The following is a 15152-nucleotide window of genomic DNA, read 5'->3' on the forward strand; positions in this document are numbered from 1 at the left end:
ACTACTTTGTTTTTAAAGTTACATTTTTCATTTTACGTTTTTTTTTATTTTATGCAGCCTGTGTCCATCTACACACCCTGAGGATTACAACAATGTATTGGGTGTGTGGATTAGCGCTGTGGTTCCCGAGTTTACCATGCCAAAAGGTTTCTGTTCTCTCTTTGTAATAGTAGTATAGATGATAATGACACTGATATGATGCTACACTAAACCATTGTGATACATTTCCAGTAAAAGGTAATGTTGCTAAGAAGCAACAATTGATAACAATCGCCTTAATGAGTTTATTCAGGTGTAGTAAACATGGTACATAATATTTACAACATGAAGACAGAACATTTTGCTGGGTGAAGTAAAACAGAAATAAATAGTCAGATGCACGATTGGTGTCTTTTAAATTAATATCTAACTTAATTACTTGTAGGAAGGCTGGACTTGGTGAGTTGGCAGTGAAGTGTTGACAGATGGAGGACCAGCACCTTGACTGAGAGAGGGATTTTGCTCTGGGGTAACAGTGTAGTTCTGGATATGTCCCATCTGTCCATTTCCCGTAACTAGATATGTACCACTTGGAAGTTGTCCTGGGTAAACCTAGTAAAAGATACACAAGAAGGTTAGCTTACAAACAGGAACAGTTTGAGAGCAATATTTGCAAAACCCTAGACTTGTCACGTCCTTCATAGCACTATCAGATTTGAATACAGACATGCAAACACACACATTTGCTCTATATGATAGGAAACATGAAAGCAATGTTTCCAAATCTGGTTTGGAAAAACATTTAAAGTAAGTGAAGCCAATCATACAATTAACACGGAGATAATGTATTCAGTAAATGATTGCCTAGCTGTTTTGTTAGCTTTGCAGACAGAATATGTCGGATTCAAATGCACTCTATACTTGCGCCATAAAGTGGTTGACCAGAAAGTGCAATTTATTTAAGATTTCTTTATCGTGAGCATCAACATTAAGTGTCTGCCATGAGGCTTTCTCTATGACATCAACCAGTGGTTTGCTATAGCCCAGTGTCAGCGTCATTTCAACATCTTGTGTTAGGCCCTTGTGTATTCTTAAGTGTGCATGAGGCAAAGATTTTGTAATGCTCTACCTCATGGAGAGGAGGGCAGGCCACCTGTAATTCGAAAACATTGTCATGGTGCAAAACAATTATTACAATAAGTAACTTTTTATTTGCATGGATGATGCTAGAGTCACATGCTTAAAACAAACAGAATTTGCGTAGAAGGCAGATTCAAGATTGTAGCAAAGAAAAATAGGTTATTCAATTCTTCCATAGATTGTTTTGCAAGTGTGTCAAACTCCAATTGGTGCTGTACAATAATCACTACAGAAACATTTGAAACACAAGCATTGCTCCTTGAATACTGAAAGAGTGATTTCTAAGTGTCACAAGTAGCATATGACATGTTCTTGCAAATTGTCTGAATCCAATGATCCATGGATAGGCCAATCAAGTTGTTAACTGGGATAAACACATTTTTTCCCCACAAGATAAAAAGAATAATGTTATCCTCCTGCACTCCTTACACATATTCAGAGAATACATGGCCACTTTGCAGACATTCAAGGTGTCGAGACTGTCTAAAGGCTGTTGAAAAAACTGGTAATTTAATACTTTAATTTACAAAGTGCACCCACAAAGTCGTCCACCTTAATGACAACCATCTCCTCGACACCACGGAATCTAGGTTCAGGCCCAACCATAGCGCAGACACTACCATTATTGCAGCCATAGGTGCTATCCAGATGATCAAGGACAGAGGGGACATCGAGGCCTTCATCTTGCTGGACTTTTTTTTTTTTAACGCAGCCTTCAACACCATTCCTCAGCCCCATAATTATCCAACAAAATCGGCATCTAAGGACCTCCACTTCACTGGATTTGCTTCTTCCGGACAGTGCCAACCCAGTCATACAGCCTGGCCCCCTTAACCTTGGAGGACATCAACCTCATCTACAGGACTCCACAAGGAGCCTCAATCAACCGCATTCTGTTCCATGCCTACATTACCCCACTCGCCAACATCATTGGTGCCCATGGAATCAACATCATATCATACACTGATGACAACCAGCTCATCTGACAAACTAAAAACCCCGACCAATTTCTCCACCTGCATGATGGATGAAAACCAACTGCATTAAGCTCAGCACCAACAAGACAGAAGTAGTAATCCTTGGTAAAGACACCTCGTGACTTCATCTGGTGGTCCGCAGAACTCGGACCTACAACCCTTCCAGCAACAAAGAGTCTCAGAATAGAAGTCAAAGACCGACTCACCAAGACCGGCCAAATGAATGCAGCTTCCCTCTTCTGCTTCCACACACTAAAGATGCTCAAAAAGTTCTTCAAATTGCTCACCACCAACATTTGCAGAATTGTCAGCCACGCCCCCTCATTATCAGCAAACTGTACTATGGCAACATACTCTCTGCCAAAATAAATGCTCAACTAACTCTAGACCATAGAAAACTCAGCGGTAGGCTCACTGCAACCTCCCACCCTGCACTCAAACAGCTCAACTGGCTCCCAATCCACAAACCAGCATTTTTTAAATTCCTCACAAAGACATACAAAGCATTAGGGAACACTGGCCCCACATACTAATGTGGTACAACGGCATAAACTTTTACAACAAACGAGTTACTTACCTTCAGTAACGATGTATCTGGTAGCGATGATCCCAGGCATCAGACTGGATCCGGAAAACATTCCATAGCAACACGTCTGTACGCCGGGGGTAGCGCCGCACGGCTTCACCCTGACATAGTCCACGGACGTGATGTCAGCGGAGCCTTATATGCCCCTCCTGGTGTGCTGACGTCAGTTTTTGTCGGAGAAACATTTCCGCGCCGCAACTCGGAGCCACCACCAAAAAACTATTAGAATATGGGAACAGTGTGTGAAAATGACGAAGAGACATGGAATGATGAAAAACAGCACCGTAAACGAAAGTGCCAGGCACTGTATATTGAAAACTAGTAAAGGGAAAGGGCAGAGTATCCCTCTGAGAGGCAACCCTGCAAAAGTGAACGCCAACCACCCTGGGAGGTAAATGAAGATGCAAACAAAATCATGGCTGACAACAGAAAGTCCGCAACCTTAATGCATAACCGTGAAGGACAACAAGTCCGGAACATAGGAGCTAGGACAATTGACCACAAGACGTCACCAGAAAGAGACGTTGTATCCCCAATAAGAGATTCATAAAATGTGGCAGAGCCAATAGACTTCAACCCAATGGAGCACAGGGGTGGTAAGAAACACCAAGGTGATAAGGAAGGGGAGAGCGTGGTGGGAAAAACACGAACAGAACCCACACTGTACAACCCAGGACGTAGGGTTGGAAAGGATACATGACACATGAGCATATCGTCCAATTACGAAAATGGGCGGAGTAGAGCTATGAAAGCAGAATGAAGCATTCTGTGTGGGAGTGAAGTGAAAGCGTCACCCTACAGAAGGATCAAGCCACCAGGAGGGAGGCGAGTGTAGAAAGACCAACCTGAAAAGGTCCTTGCAAAATGGGGAGGACGTTAAGGAATCTACAGCTAGACTAAGTCTACATTGTTACCGAAGGGAAGTAACGCGTTCATCTGATAGAGACGTCTAGCAGCAGATTCCTTAATTTAGAATAGATACCAAAGCCATAGAGGAGGCGGGTCTGCGACTGAACCCCACCAAGTTCTAAAACAGTGCCGTCAATCATGTGACAAAGCACAGTGGGGACAGTAATGTCAGCGCAGCTAACTCTTAGACCATGAATTTCTGAAGAGAGCGGCAAACAATGGAAGGCAAAGGTACCACAAGCCGACAAGAACAGCACGAAAACCCCTTTTGTGTATAGCAGGTTCAGAGAGGGAGAGCCCAGAGCCAGATCGCGTGTGCTGGAGCAAGAGTTCACAACTTTGAAAAGGAAAGATGAACGAAGGCTAGGGACTGAGAGATCCGCAGGATCAGAGGTGTCGACATAAAGCAAAAAGGGATTACCGGTCGACCAGGCAAAACAGTGGAAAAAACACTATTGAACCTGCGCCTGCAAAATACAGGGGGCAACGGAGGCAAAAGGCTGACTCCTGCCCAGCAAGTGCCGATATGGAACAAGAAAATGCATACTAGATATGCTGGAGTTAAAAGGAATCCGATGACACCGCCGGAACTGGACCTAGGGTTTGAGAGATCCACCAGATGTAATGTGTAGCCTGTAAGCAAAACCCAGAGATGGCAACTGGTATGACAGATAGCGCATACCGGCCCAGTACGTAGAATAGCGGAAGAAACACTGTTCAAGCTGCATCAGCTAGACAAATGTGACAACATTGGCAGGCGACCAATCCATGGCCAGAAGGCTGGTAGTAAAATAGAACACACGCCAAGACATAGGCGGTCTGTTACAAACAGCGAAAGGACCAATGGCACACAACCTAGCGTCAAAGTAGGAGCGACACTGTAAGATATCGAAGCATACCGGAAGGCACTTAAGCACATCCTGTGGACGTTGGAACCACACGAAGAAAGGAAAGGCCTTTTGCAGGGCAGCGTGAGCAGCTCAGATGCGCACAACATCAAGAGGGCAATGGCCCAAAAGGGGGACCAGGCAGCCGGGCACCACACACAGGTGGTGGCACAAGCAGACCAGGCAAGTGACCACGGACACCACGTGAAGGAAAGAGCCCTCATGCATCCTCTGTGCCAGACAGAGCAGATTCAGAAGAGAAAGAATAAACTAGATAAGGGTCAATGTAAGTGCCCCGGACCACAAGAAGCAAGTATTCCGAAGAAATACGCCCCATGTAAGATCTCAGTATGATCCAAGCAGAAGTGTGGAAACACCTGTGCTGGGCAGCAGGGAATGTCGGGAAAAAAGCTGTAGGAGAAGTGGTGAGAAAAGAAGCCACATACAGCAGAGATATAAATGCTAAACTAGTACCTTGGAGGACGAGCCCAATAAGGGCTGGAGCTCAAGTTTGTACTAATAGCACTAAGCATTGCCGCACAGCAGCGGAGACGGTGTGAGCCGTAAAAGCAAGGACAGAAGCACTACAGACAAGCGGGGCCAAAGGCACTCAAAGTGCGATAGAGCGATGCCCACAATAGGATCGCAGGAGAAAAGACAGGGAGGGACTCCCCGAAGGATGTCCATGAGGAATACTCCATAGGAGTGTACTATGGCAAAGGCAGTCGCCTAGCACCAGCATATACCCCACATAGGGTAAGTGTCAACCCCTGATAAGGGGATCCTCTTGGGCAAAACACACAGTCAGAGGACTGAACAGAAGAATAAACCAGCCATACAGCTGAAATCCAACAAAGCAGAGAAGGCTGAACAGCCGAGGACAGCAACCGGGGAACCTACTATACACGCTTGTGATCGAGTTGTAGTAAAATAAGGCAGAGAACCGTGCAAAAGTTATGGCAATCTGGACAAGAGCCCGGGAAAATGCTGCCAAATCCGGGATCAAAAAGGTCCACACCATTAAACAGTAGATCTCTGAGGACATCCCGAACATTATCCGGGAAACGACTGTCGCGCAGCCATGCATGGCAGCGCAAAGCCACAGATCGAGAAAGAGCTCGTCCCACAGAGTCAGTGGCATCAAGGGAAGAACGGAGCAAAAATTGCGCTATTACCCTGACATCAAGCAGAAGCCGAAGCAACTGTGACCGCTGCTCCTCTGGAACAGAAGGGAGAAGTTTCTCGACCAAGTTCCAAAGGGTCAAGGATTCACGCGCGAACACACACGCAGTATTTAATGCTCGGATACCCGCACTGGTAGAGGCAAAAAGTTGGCGAGCACCGCATCCAGCCACCTAGATTCCCTAGTGGAAGGCAATAATGGCAAGACGGATGAAGTTTGCAAGTAAAAGGCCGCCTGAACAATGAGTCCCTGAGCCGCAGAGTGAGTGGACAGGCAGAGTGGATCAACCAGAGCAGGGCGGTGCCTACGAGCAATAGCCCGATCAACAGGGTCACCAGAAGAGGGCCTTGCCCATGTGCCACGCAAAATGTCAAATAAAGAGCCGCCAAATGGCAGCAAAGGCTCCACCTCAATAGGCTCCATATGAAGCAGATCCATTAAAGGATCAGACAGCACGGGGACCACAGGAGGCTGAAAACCAAGAAGAGCAGCCACCCTGTGAATGGCACCTGTGTAAGCAGCACCAGATTCAGTTGCCATAATAAGCCTTTGGTAGGAGACGGTTGGAGACTAAGCCGTCCACTGGACAACAAAAGTGGAGGAGCCGGACACTGACCCGAAGGCCAGGCAACACAAGGCACTTGCACCATGGGCTCCCGACCCGAGGAATCCAGAGAAGCATCAACCTCTTGACAAGGAGGCGGTGTTGCCGGCACCAGCGTCGATCGACACCGTGTGGAGGTCGCAGCAACGTCCGAGGAGTCGGTGGGAGCAGCAACCTCTTGAGGACGCTTGGACGTTGGCACAGGCGGAGTCGTCTGGACGTCGACGACATCCAGAGAGGTCTCGACCTGGACGCCGTCCAACATCGATCCCACTGCAAAATGTGCAAATTTGGGCAAGCCTGACGTTGAGCCGAGCGTCAGCGCAGGAAGACGTTCAGGGCTATGCGAAGACTGACGGGGTAGGCTAGACGGGTGACTGGGAGGACCCACTGGGCCGTGTCCCATCGGCGTCGTATCGTCTCCGGAACCAGAGTCGATGACGGCGCCAAGGAAGAATCCGCTGGCGAGGACCCGACGTGAGTGCCCTCCATCTGTTTGGGACCTTAAGGCGCTCCAGGGAGAGGTGGGGACCCAAAGTACGACTGGAGTGCAATAGAGTAAGCCTCCATTTCGGCAGCCGTCGCTTCAACCCCCAGAAAGGGAGGGTATGGAGGAAGCGACTGCCGGGCACCGTTACCTGCAAAACACACAAGATGATGGACGGAATGTTGCACAATTGCAAAATGGGACCTTTACCTGGCATAAAGTGAAAGGAGCGGGCGCCAGCAGTACGCAAATGGAAGGAAGACCTCCGTGCTTGCCGCTTGTGCTTACCTGCTCTCGAACGACGTTCGCGGGAACGACCTCTAGACTGAGCCCAATCCAGAGGGGGAGAGCGGTGACATGAAGGTGCTGGACCGGACAGCCGTACGGCCAGCAGTTTCATACGGTGCTCCCTGAGGTACTTGTGCTTCCACCTCTGACAGGCGTCGCACTATTTAGAGTCGCGGTGCATGCCAAAGCACAACATACAGATGAGATGTGGGTCAGTGCCAGACATCTGTCGCACACAGGCTTCACAAGCCTTAAAACCCGAAGGCATTGCACACTGTTCCAGCGACACAGAAGGTGTCGAAAAGGCCTAAAACCCATGCCAAGGAACTGCTGGTTTTCGAGGATCATCGTTGGGACGCGGAAAAGGAGAAAATGGACGTCAGTGAGCTGGGAAGGGCATATATGACTCCATTGACGTCACGCCCGTGGACGACGTCAAGGTGGAGCCGTGCGGCACCACCCCCGGCGCGCAGAGATGCTGCTGCGGAAAGTTTTCTGGATCCAGTCTGACGCCTGGGGATATTCTAAGTTAAGGAATCTGCAGCTAGACGTTTCTATCAGATCTACCAGACACCTCCACTCAGCCAGACTCCTACACGCACATACACCCGCCAAGCTGCATATGCAGAACCACATCTGGCAGTCATGCCTTCTCCTCCCTAGCTCATAAAGCCTGAAACAACCTGCCACTGCACATCAGAGTTGCCTCCTCAGTTCTTGAACTCCGCATGAAGCGGAAAATCTGGCTCTTCGAATATCCCGTCCTGCTCACCCTAAGAGAGGTTAGACTCTTACCTGCCCAAAGCCAGGATACCCTCCTATGTGAACCCCAACAATAACCATAAAACAACCAGACTACACCATAAAATACCCATAACATAACATAACCATAGGGAAATTACTATTGATATGAATAAATGTTGCTTACAAGACAAATGGTCATTGCAAATCACTTTATGATGGAAGACTGATATTCTCACCAGAACAAAATGACACTGCTTTTAACAGGTCTATTAAGGGTTCCACTAAAGGGCTTACTTGTGATGACTTCAAATGTGTTTTCTTGATATTAATGGTAAAAAAGCACTCTTGAAATTTCTGGAATGAATGTCCTCTGACCAGCCAATCATCTAGCTATAGATATACATGTATACATTCTTGTATGATTTGAGCAGCAGCCATAGTGAGCATCCTTGAAGAGGATTTTTGTCAAAGGGCAGAATCACAAACTATTAATACCTACTTACCTAGCATTACATATGTTGTGCTTATTTCAGATTGGCAAAGAGTGCAGATCAACTTTTGTATTAAGGTTATCTTCCATGAAAAAAGGTAGTATGTTACGCAATGTCAAAAACATTTGTGCTTAATTCCACCTGTTTAAAGATCTGAAAACCAGCAAAGGTGGAAGTCTGTCACGGTTTTAGGGAAAACCAAAGATGAATGTGTAAGTCTCTGCTTGTCATTCCTTGGTATCTTTCATGCATATCTTCTGTGGTTAGCAACATGCTGTTTTTTCCAATAGAAGAGTCAAGTTGTCTTTTGGAAGTAGCATGTACTGGTTATTTCCTGATTTTCAGAAATTAATAAAGTACTAGAGAATATTTCCATCATCAATCTGCCTGACATGATCTTTAACCAGCTGGGTGGAAAGAAGTAAATAGCTCACTACCTTTAATTCGGTGCTGGGTTCAGAGTGGTGAAGTAGGGAGACAAACTTTCTAGTCAACAGCACCTCTTTATATTCTACCTCATGCTCCAGCTAATTTTGACTTTCCTCTACGTCCTAAAATATACGGTGTAAGATTTGTTTGCCATTAAGAGATTGAGAGTATATTGCAAAAGCTGCAGAACGTGTCTCCCTATTGCCGACTCTGCATCTTGTGAGGTATTATTGGAGATTACTCGATGTCTAAAAATTATCAATTTAGTCTTAAGGAATAGGATTAACTGGGCTTTGAATAAGCTTCATTACAGCTTTCTAGTGTCAGCAATTTAGGGAGCAAGAATGTACAAATATAAGTTATGACTTGATCTTGCCAACGATTAAAAATATAACTGAACTGAGCTATTGTGTTTTTATTTGGGAAGCTGAGGAATGAAGGATAATGTTACTTACCCAGTAAGAATCTGTTCTTGGCATGTAGAGCTGTAGATTCACATGCTTTGCATACTCCTGTCATCTAGTGTTGGGTCAGAATGTTTGCAAGTTGTTTTTCTTCGAAGAAGTCTTTCCAGTCACAAGGTAGGGGGACTCCTCCTTTCGGTGATAGTGCACATGGGCATTGTTAAATTGTTTTCCCGCAGAGGGTGAGAATGGAGTTAGTTAAGGTCCATGCGTATGCACGTAAAGTGAGAACTGCTACAACGACAGGTACCCGGTGAGGCGGGTGGGCGCATGTGAATCTACAACTCTACATGCCAAGAACAGATGCTTCCTGGGTAAGTAACATTATCCGTTCAAGGCATGTGAGCTGCAGATCACATGCTTTGCATAGACTATGTAGCAGCATATTCCCAAAGCGGTGGCTAACCTGTATAAGTTGCAGTTGTTTGAAATAGTGTTTTAAGTACTGCTTGGCTTCCATTAGCTTGTTGCCTCGCTAACACATCTACACAATAGTGCTTGGTGAATGTGTGCGGTATAGACCATGTTGTTGCCTTACAGATGTCAGCTAGGGGAATATTCTCAAACAAGGCCATAGTGGTCCCTATCTTGGGAGTGGAATGCGCTCTAGGAGGTATTATCAAAGTTCTTTTCGCTTTCACATAACATGTCTGGATACATTTCCCAATCCATCTTGCAATGCCTGAATTAGATATTGTAAGAACTGGGGTCACCAATTCCACCGCGGTAGCTTGGCGCGAGCGGGAAGGCACCCGAAGGCAAGGTGTAAAGCAGAAGTGCAGCACACACTCACACTGAGACAGGGAAACACAGGCAATAAAAGGACACCACACCAGCTAGTTGTTTAAAACAAGATTCTTTTATCTAGGCTTGTCTTATTGCAGGTAGGTAATTCATTATCATAAACTAATCATCAATTCAACAGACAAGTAACTGTCAGTACCTCACTATATGCATGGGCAAGCTAGGCAACAACATTCCTTAACCGGTTCCGCCGCTCCGTCATCAGCCGCGGTGGCACTGTGCTGATGACGGAGCGGTTACGTCATGGCCCGCCCGACGCGCCTGCGCGCCGCTGATTTCGTGCCTGCGCGGCGCTTTCTATTAAGCGGGCGGGGCCATGACAGAACCACTCCGTCATGAGCACAGCTCAACCGCAGCTGGTGACGGAGCGGTTCCGTCACCAGCATGGGCCCGCCGCGTCCCCCCGCCCCCTTAGCGCTGCGGCGGAATAGCCGCCGCAGCGATGTGGTTAAAGAATCAGGCAACATTTCATTGTATAGGCTTATGCAACAACATTCGTCCTAAGAAGATTCAGTATAGCAACAACTCATAGAACACTTCAAGATAGAACATTTCCTAGTTGCAATTTAGAACATTTCATAGTTCCCCTATAGAACATTTCTGATAAAAGGGGTTCCTGTAAACAGTTCAACAGGGGCCTAAATGGTGTACCCGCAACCTAAGCAGGGTTTCAGGCTCAGGGGCAGCTACAAGAACATTCCCCTAATTAGGGGTTACCTTTAGGCACCAAACACAGTCAATAATTACGGCTATCCCTCGACCAGGGGGCCTCAGTCACTTCCTCCCTTCATTTCAGGCCCTTGCAGTCTTACCAAGAGCCTCAACGGAGGTAATCAGGGCCCCACAGGGCACAACAGCGGTCACTTGTGGGAAGGGACAATGACGGGGCTGCCTTTCTGGTCTCCCAAGGCTCCTCCGCAACCCCACCACCTCCTCAGTCTCTCGCCCTCGCCGAGGGGGGTATTACCTTGGGTTCTGGCCTCTTTTGTAGTGCGGGAGCCCGCGCAGGCTAAGCGGGCTCCCCGCAGCTCCTCGCCGATTTCCGTGGGCCCCTGGTGGGTCTGGGGCCGATCGGGGGCACTCCCTCGCCTGGGAGCCCCCTCTCCGATGCCGAAAGCTGGTCCCGGGCCTGCCGTTCCTTCCCGGGCCCAGGAACCAATCAGAGTGCTGTTGCGGGAGGGCGCGCACGCAGCCGCCATTGACAGCGCGGCTCGCGGGGCCCGGCAGCCTGAACCAATGGCTGCGCGGTGGAGGGGTGGCCTGGTACACGGACGGCGCCCCCGTCACGTGACGGTGGGACCAGAGCTTCCAAGGCCCAGCGAGGCCTCGCTCACTACCGCAGCGGCCCTCCCAAGGTTCTGGCGGCCAAAATCAGCAGTGGGCACCTCCTTGACTTGGCGCCGGGCCGTGGCGGTGATTTATGGCCCCAGGCGCAACCGGCAGCAGCGCCACACAGCAGACTCTCGCCACGTGGCGCCCGGGCCGCGGCGGTGATTTACGGGCCCCAGAGCACCTCCAGTCAGCGCAGGTAACCCCGGGCCGCAACGGTGAAGGCGATAGCGCTTTAGGGATGCAGCGCTTTGGAGCCACAGCGCTCTTACAGGCACAGTTCTTAGTTTCAGGTTGGGCACAGTTCCTGGCAGGACAGCGCTTAGGGACGACAGCGCTTAGGGGGGCAGTCAGTCCCAGCGGCAAGCAGGTCTGGCATAAACAGTTCTGGGCAAGTCAGGGCACAGCTGAGGCAGGACAGCGCAGGGGGGCACAGTTCTGGCAGGGAAGCGCTTGGATGGTGCAGCGCTGTTACCTGGTTGATCCCCCAGCAGTCCTCACAGCAGGTAAGTGTCTCCTTGCGGCGCCTGGTGGTTTCATCGCCCTTCTGGTGTAGTTTCTTGGGAGGGGGAAGAAGGGGATTGAGTTGGTGATTCAGAGGTAGGATGGTTCCCTTGGCTTACTGGAGGTGGTTCCCTTGGCTTCCTGAAGGTGGTTCCCTGGGTTCCCCAACGTTGGGCCAGATCAGTGGGTTGGCAGAGTCCCTCACCTAACTTAGAAAGCAGTGCCTAGGCCCAGTCAGTTCCAGTGGTGTAGATTTCTCCCCTAGGCCCAACCGCCTAAACTCCTGCAGAGGTTCCCCCAGGTCCAGTGATGCCCCAACTGACAGGCAGATTTCCCTCCTTTCCCCTTATACCCCTAGGTCAGGTGGCCACTCTCTGAAGGCGGCAAAGTGTAACCCCTCCCCTATTTCGGAAGGTTCCAGAAGCTTCCACGTTCTATGCCATGGGCAGAAAAGGCGGGATGGCAGTGCTACTGTATCCCAATGTCCCAGCCTGCTCCTGACTACTAGTGTGTGTCTAAAGGCCACTCCACAGTAGCAGGGGCCTGTGGCAGCCATGTTGTTGGGAGAGAGCACCTGCACCTCAGCACTGTTTGGCAGTGGTTAGGCGCCCAGAGACCTAGGTCCAACAAAAAAAAGATGGTGGAAAAAACAAAGCAAAGGGCAAAAAAACGGGGTAAGACCACCCTAGGGCTGACAGGTCTAACAGATATGGGATTGCCTTAGTGTGGTGGCGAAAAAGCAACAATAAGCTGCTTTGTTTTGCAAAATTCTTTTGTTCTTTTGAATTAATATAGCAGAGCTATTCTAACATTACGTGTGTGTAGAGCTGGTTCAGCTACAGAATCAGATTGAGGAAAGAAGACAGGTAACTCAACTGATTGATATGAAAAGCATATACAACTTTAGGAAGACATTTGGGATTGGTTCGAAGAACCACTCTGTCTTTGTGAAGCTGACAGAAAGGCTCTTGTATAGTTAATGCCTGGAGTTCACCAACTCTTCTTAGTGAAGTGATTACAATAGGAAAAGCAACCCTCCATGAGACGATTGTTACGATAACAATTTGTTACGATTTTGAAGGCGGCATTTGCTGCATGTTGAAACCCCGCGCCTGGTCCTTTAGCGACCGACCAGGCCCAATGACGTCGCTAACGGACCAGGCGTGGGGTTTCAACATGCGGTAAATGACGCCTTCACTGGCAACTAACACGCTGGAAATACTGAACCCAGTGTTGACTGAACATTGGAGTGCCAGCTACACTTGCGTCTGGTTTTCTTTCTTGTTCTACCACGAGCTTATAGTAAATACATTAGGATTCATCTCAAATCGTACTTCCTGGAGACATGCGCTATCGGATACGCCTTTCCTTACACAATATATTGCCCTGAAGAAGCTCATGTTTGGGCGAAACGCGTTGGTTGTTTATACCTTGTGAAACACAACAGAGAATAAAGACATCCCAAAATTCATTCATCTGTAATTGCCTGTGTTTACATATTTGTATGTGCCTAAATGTTTGTTTTCTACATATTGCCTCTCATCCAACCAAATTTAGTCTAGTTATTTTTTGCGATCTACAAGCAGCAGATCACTTGAGGTGGGCAATAGGATATACCATTGTGACTAGTTTGGTGGTGTAGTCACCTATGACCCAGCTGCTTCCTATCCTTTCTTTCCAGCTTTGCCTATGAGGTGATTTTTGAAAGGCTCTAAGCGCTAGAAACACTGCAAGTGGCTCTAGGTGATTTAGATAGAGATTTTTGTGCTTTAGACTTCACAACCCTTGGATTGTGTGATCGTGTAAGTGAGCACCCCGAACAGTGAGCGATGTGTCTGCTGTTGGCACTGTCTGTGGAACAGGATCGATGAAGGGCCGCCCTTTGGATACATTATGTGGGTTCCACCACTGCAGAGAGCGATGGGTGTGGCCATCTACCAACACTAGATCGGCGAACTGACCCTGTGACGGGTTCCACTGACAAGCTAAGCATTCTCGAAGGTTATGCATGTGAAGTCTTGCATGGGCAACAATCACAATGCAAGACGCTATCATTCCTAGTAGTTGCATGAAGACTCTTGCTGGTAATGATTGGTTGGGCTGAAACTGAGTGAGAAGAGACTGAATACTGAGATTTCTGCCTTCATTGGAGGGGCAAGCGCTCTTTGAGTGTCTATAGTGGCTCCCAGATAGGTTTGTGTGTTGGAAGGCTGCAGGCGAGACTTCAACGCATTCAGTGTAAACCCTAGTTGGTGTAGTAAGTGAATTGCGGCTTTAGTGTTTTGGAGACACTTCTGGTAAGTGCTGGCTTTGATGAGCCAGTCATCCAGGAATGTGAAGACATGGATCCGCTGTGACTACTGCCAGGCATTTAGTAAATACTCTGGGATCAGTGGTGACTCCATCGGTAGTGCTTTGAACTGGTAATAGGCGACCCCCTATCAACAATTCTGATATATTTGCAATGAGCAGGATGAATTTGAATGTAGAAATATGCGTCCTTTAAGTCTAGAGTAGACAAAGTCACCCTGCTGTAGAAGCGGGAGCACTTGTTGAACTGTCACCATGTGGAAATGTTCAGACAGTATGTAGTGGTTCAGTTCTTTGAGGTCCAGAATAGGTCTCAAAGAACAGTCCTTTTTGGGAATTAGAAAACACAGGGAGTACATGCCTGACCCTTCATATTGTAACGGTACAGGCTCTATGGCTCCTTTTCGCAAAAGACACTGGACTTCTTGTTTGAGGAGGTGTAAATGTTCTGGTGACATTTTGTGAGAATGAGGTGGAGTGTTTGGAGGATTGATGGTAAACTCCAGATAGTAACCATGATGGAGAATTCCGAACACCCATTTGTCTGTAGTTATGGATTGCCAAATGGGGAGGAATTGTAGAAGACGTCCCCCGACAGGTGTTAAATGATCGGAGGAAAGGGTAGGCAAGTCACTGCTTGTTAGGGAAAGGGGAATTGCAGGGTGTGGGACCCTTGTCTCCACCTTTGCCATTGTTGCCTCTGGATCCTCCTCTAAAGAAGCCTCTGAAGGATGAAGATTGATTGTTGCCTTTGAACGATGCAGCATTATTGTCTGAGGATGTGGTCGTGGACCCCCAACGATAGAAGGAACGACGAAAGGAGCTACGATTTGAAGGAGACTGTAGGGCTCCTATTGATTTAGCTACCTCAGTGTACTTTTTCATTTTCTCCAATGCCTGATCTAATTTGGGCTTGAAGAGATGCTTTTTATCAAATGGAAAATTCAAAATGGATTGTTGGACTTCAGGTTTAAACCCAGAAATCCTTAATCAGGCGTGACTCCTAAGTAACACACTAGTGTTAATCGCTCTTGCAG

General features: G+C 47.9%; 1 protein-coding gene across 2 annotated transcripts in view; it reads right to left on the minus strand.

Annotated features, from left to right (window-relative positions):
- Positions 1–15152, minus strand: part of STAM (signal transducing adaptor molecule) — a 247460-nt gene that overhangs the window by 17506 nt on the left and 214802 nt on the right. For both annotated transcript variants that reach the window (XM_078663570.1, XM_078663571.1), the window contains one exon: positions 419–591. In XM_078663570.1, coding sequence (XP_078519696.1) covers positions 419–591 — 173 coding nt within the window. The remainder of the gene's footprint in view (positions 1–418; positions 592–15152) is intronic.

This window comes from Lissotriton helveticus, chromosome 10 (genome assembly GCF_964261635.1).
Source record: "Lissotriton helveticus chromosome 10, aLisHel1.1, whole genome shotgun sequence".
Lineage (NCBI taxonomy): Eukaryota > Metazoa > Chordata > Amphibia > Caudata > Salamandridae > Lissotriton > Lissotriton helveticus.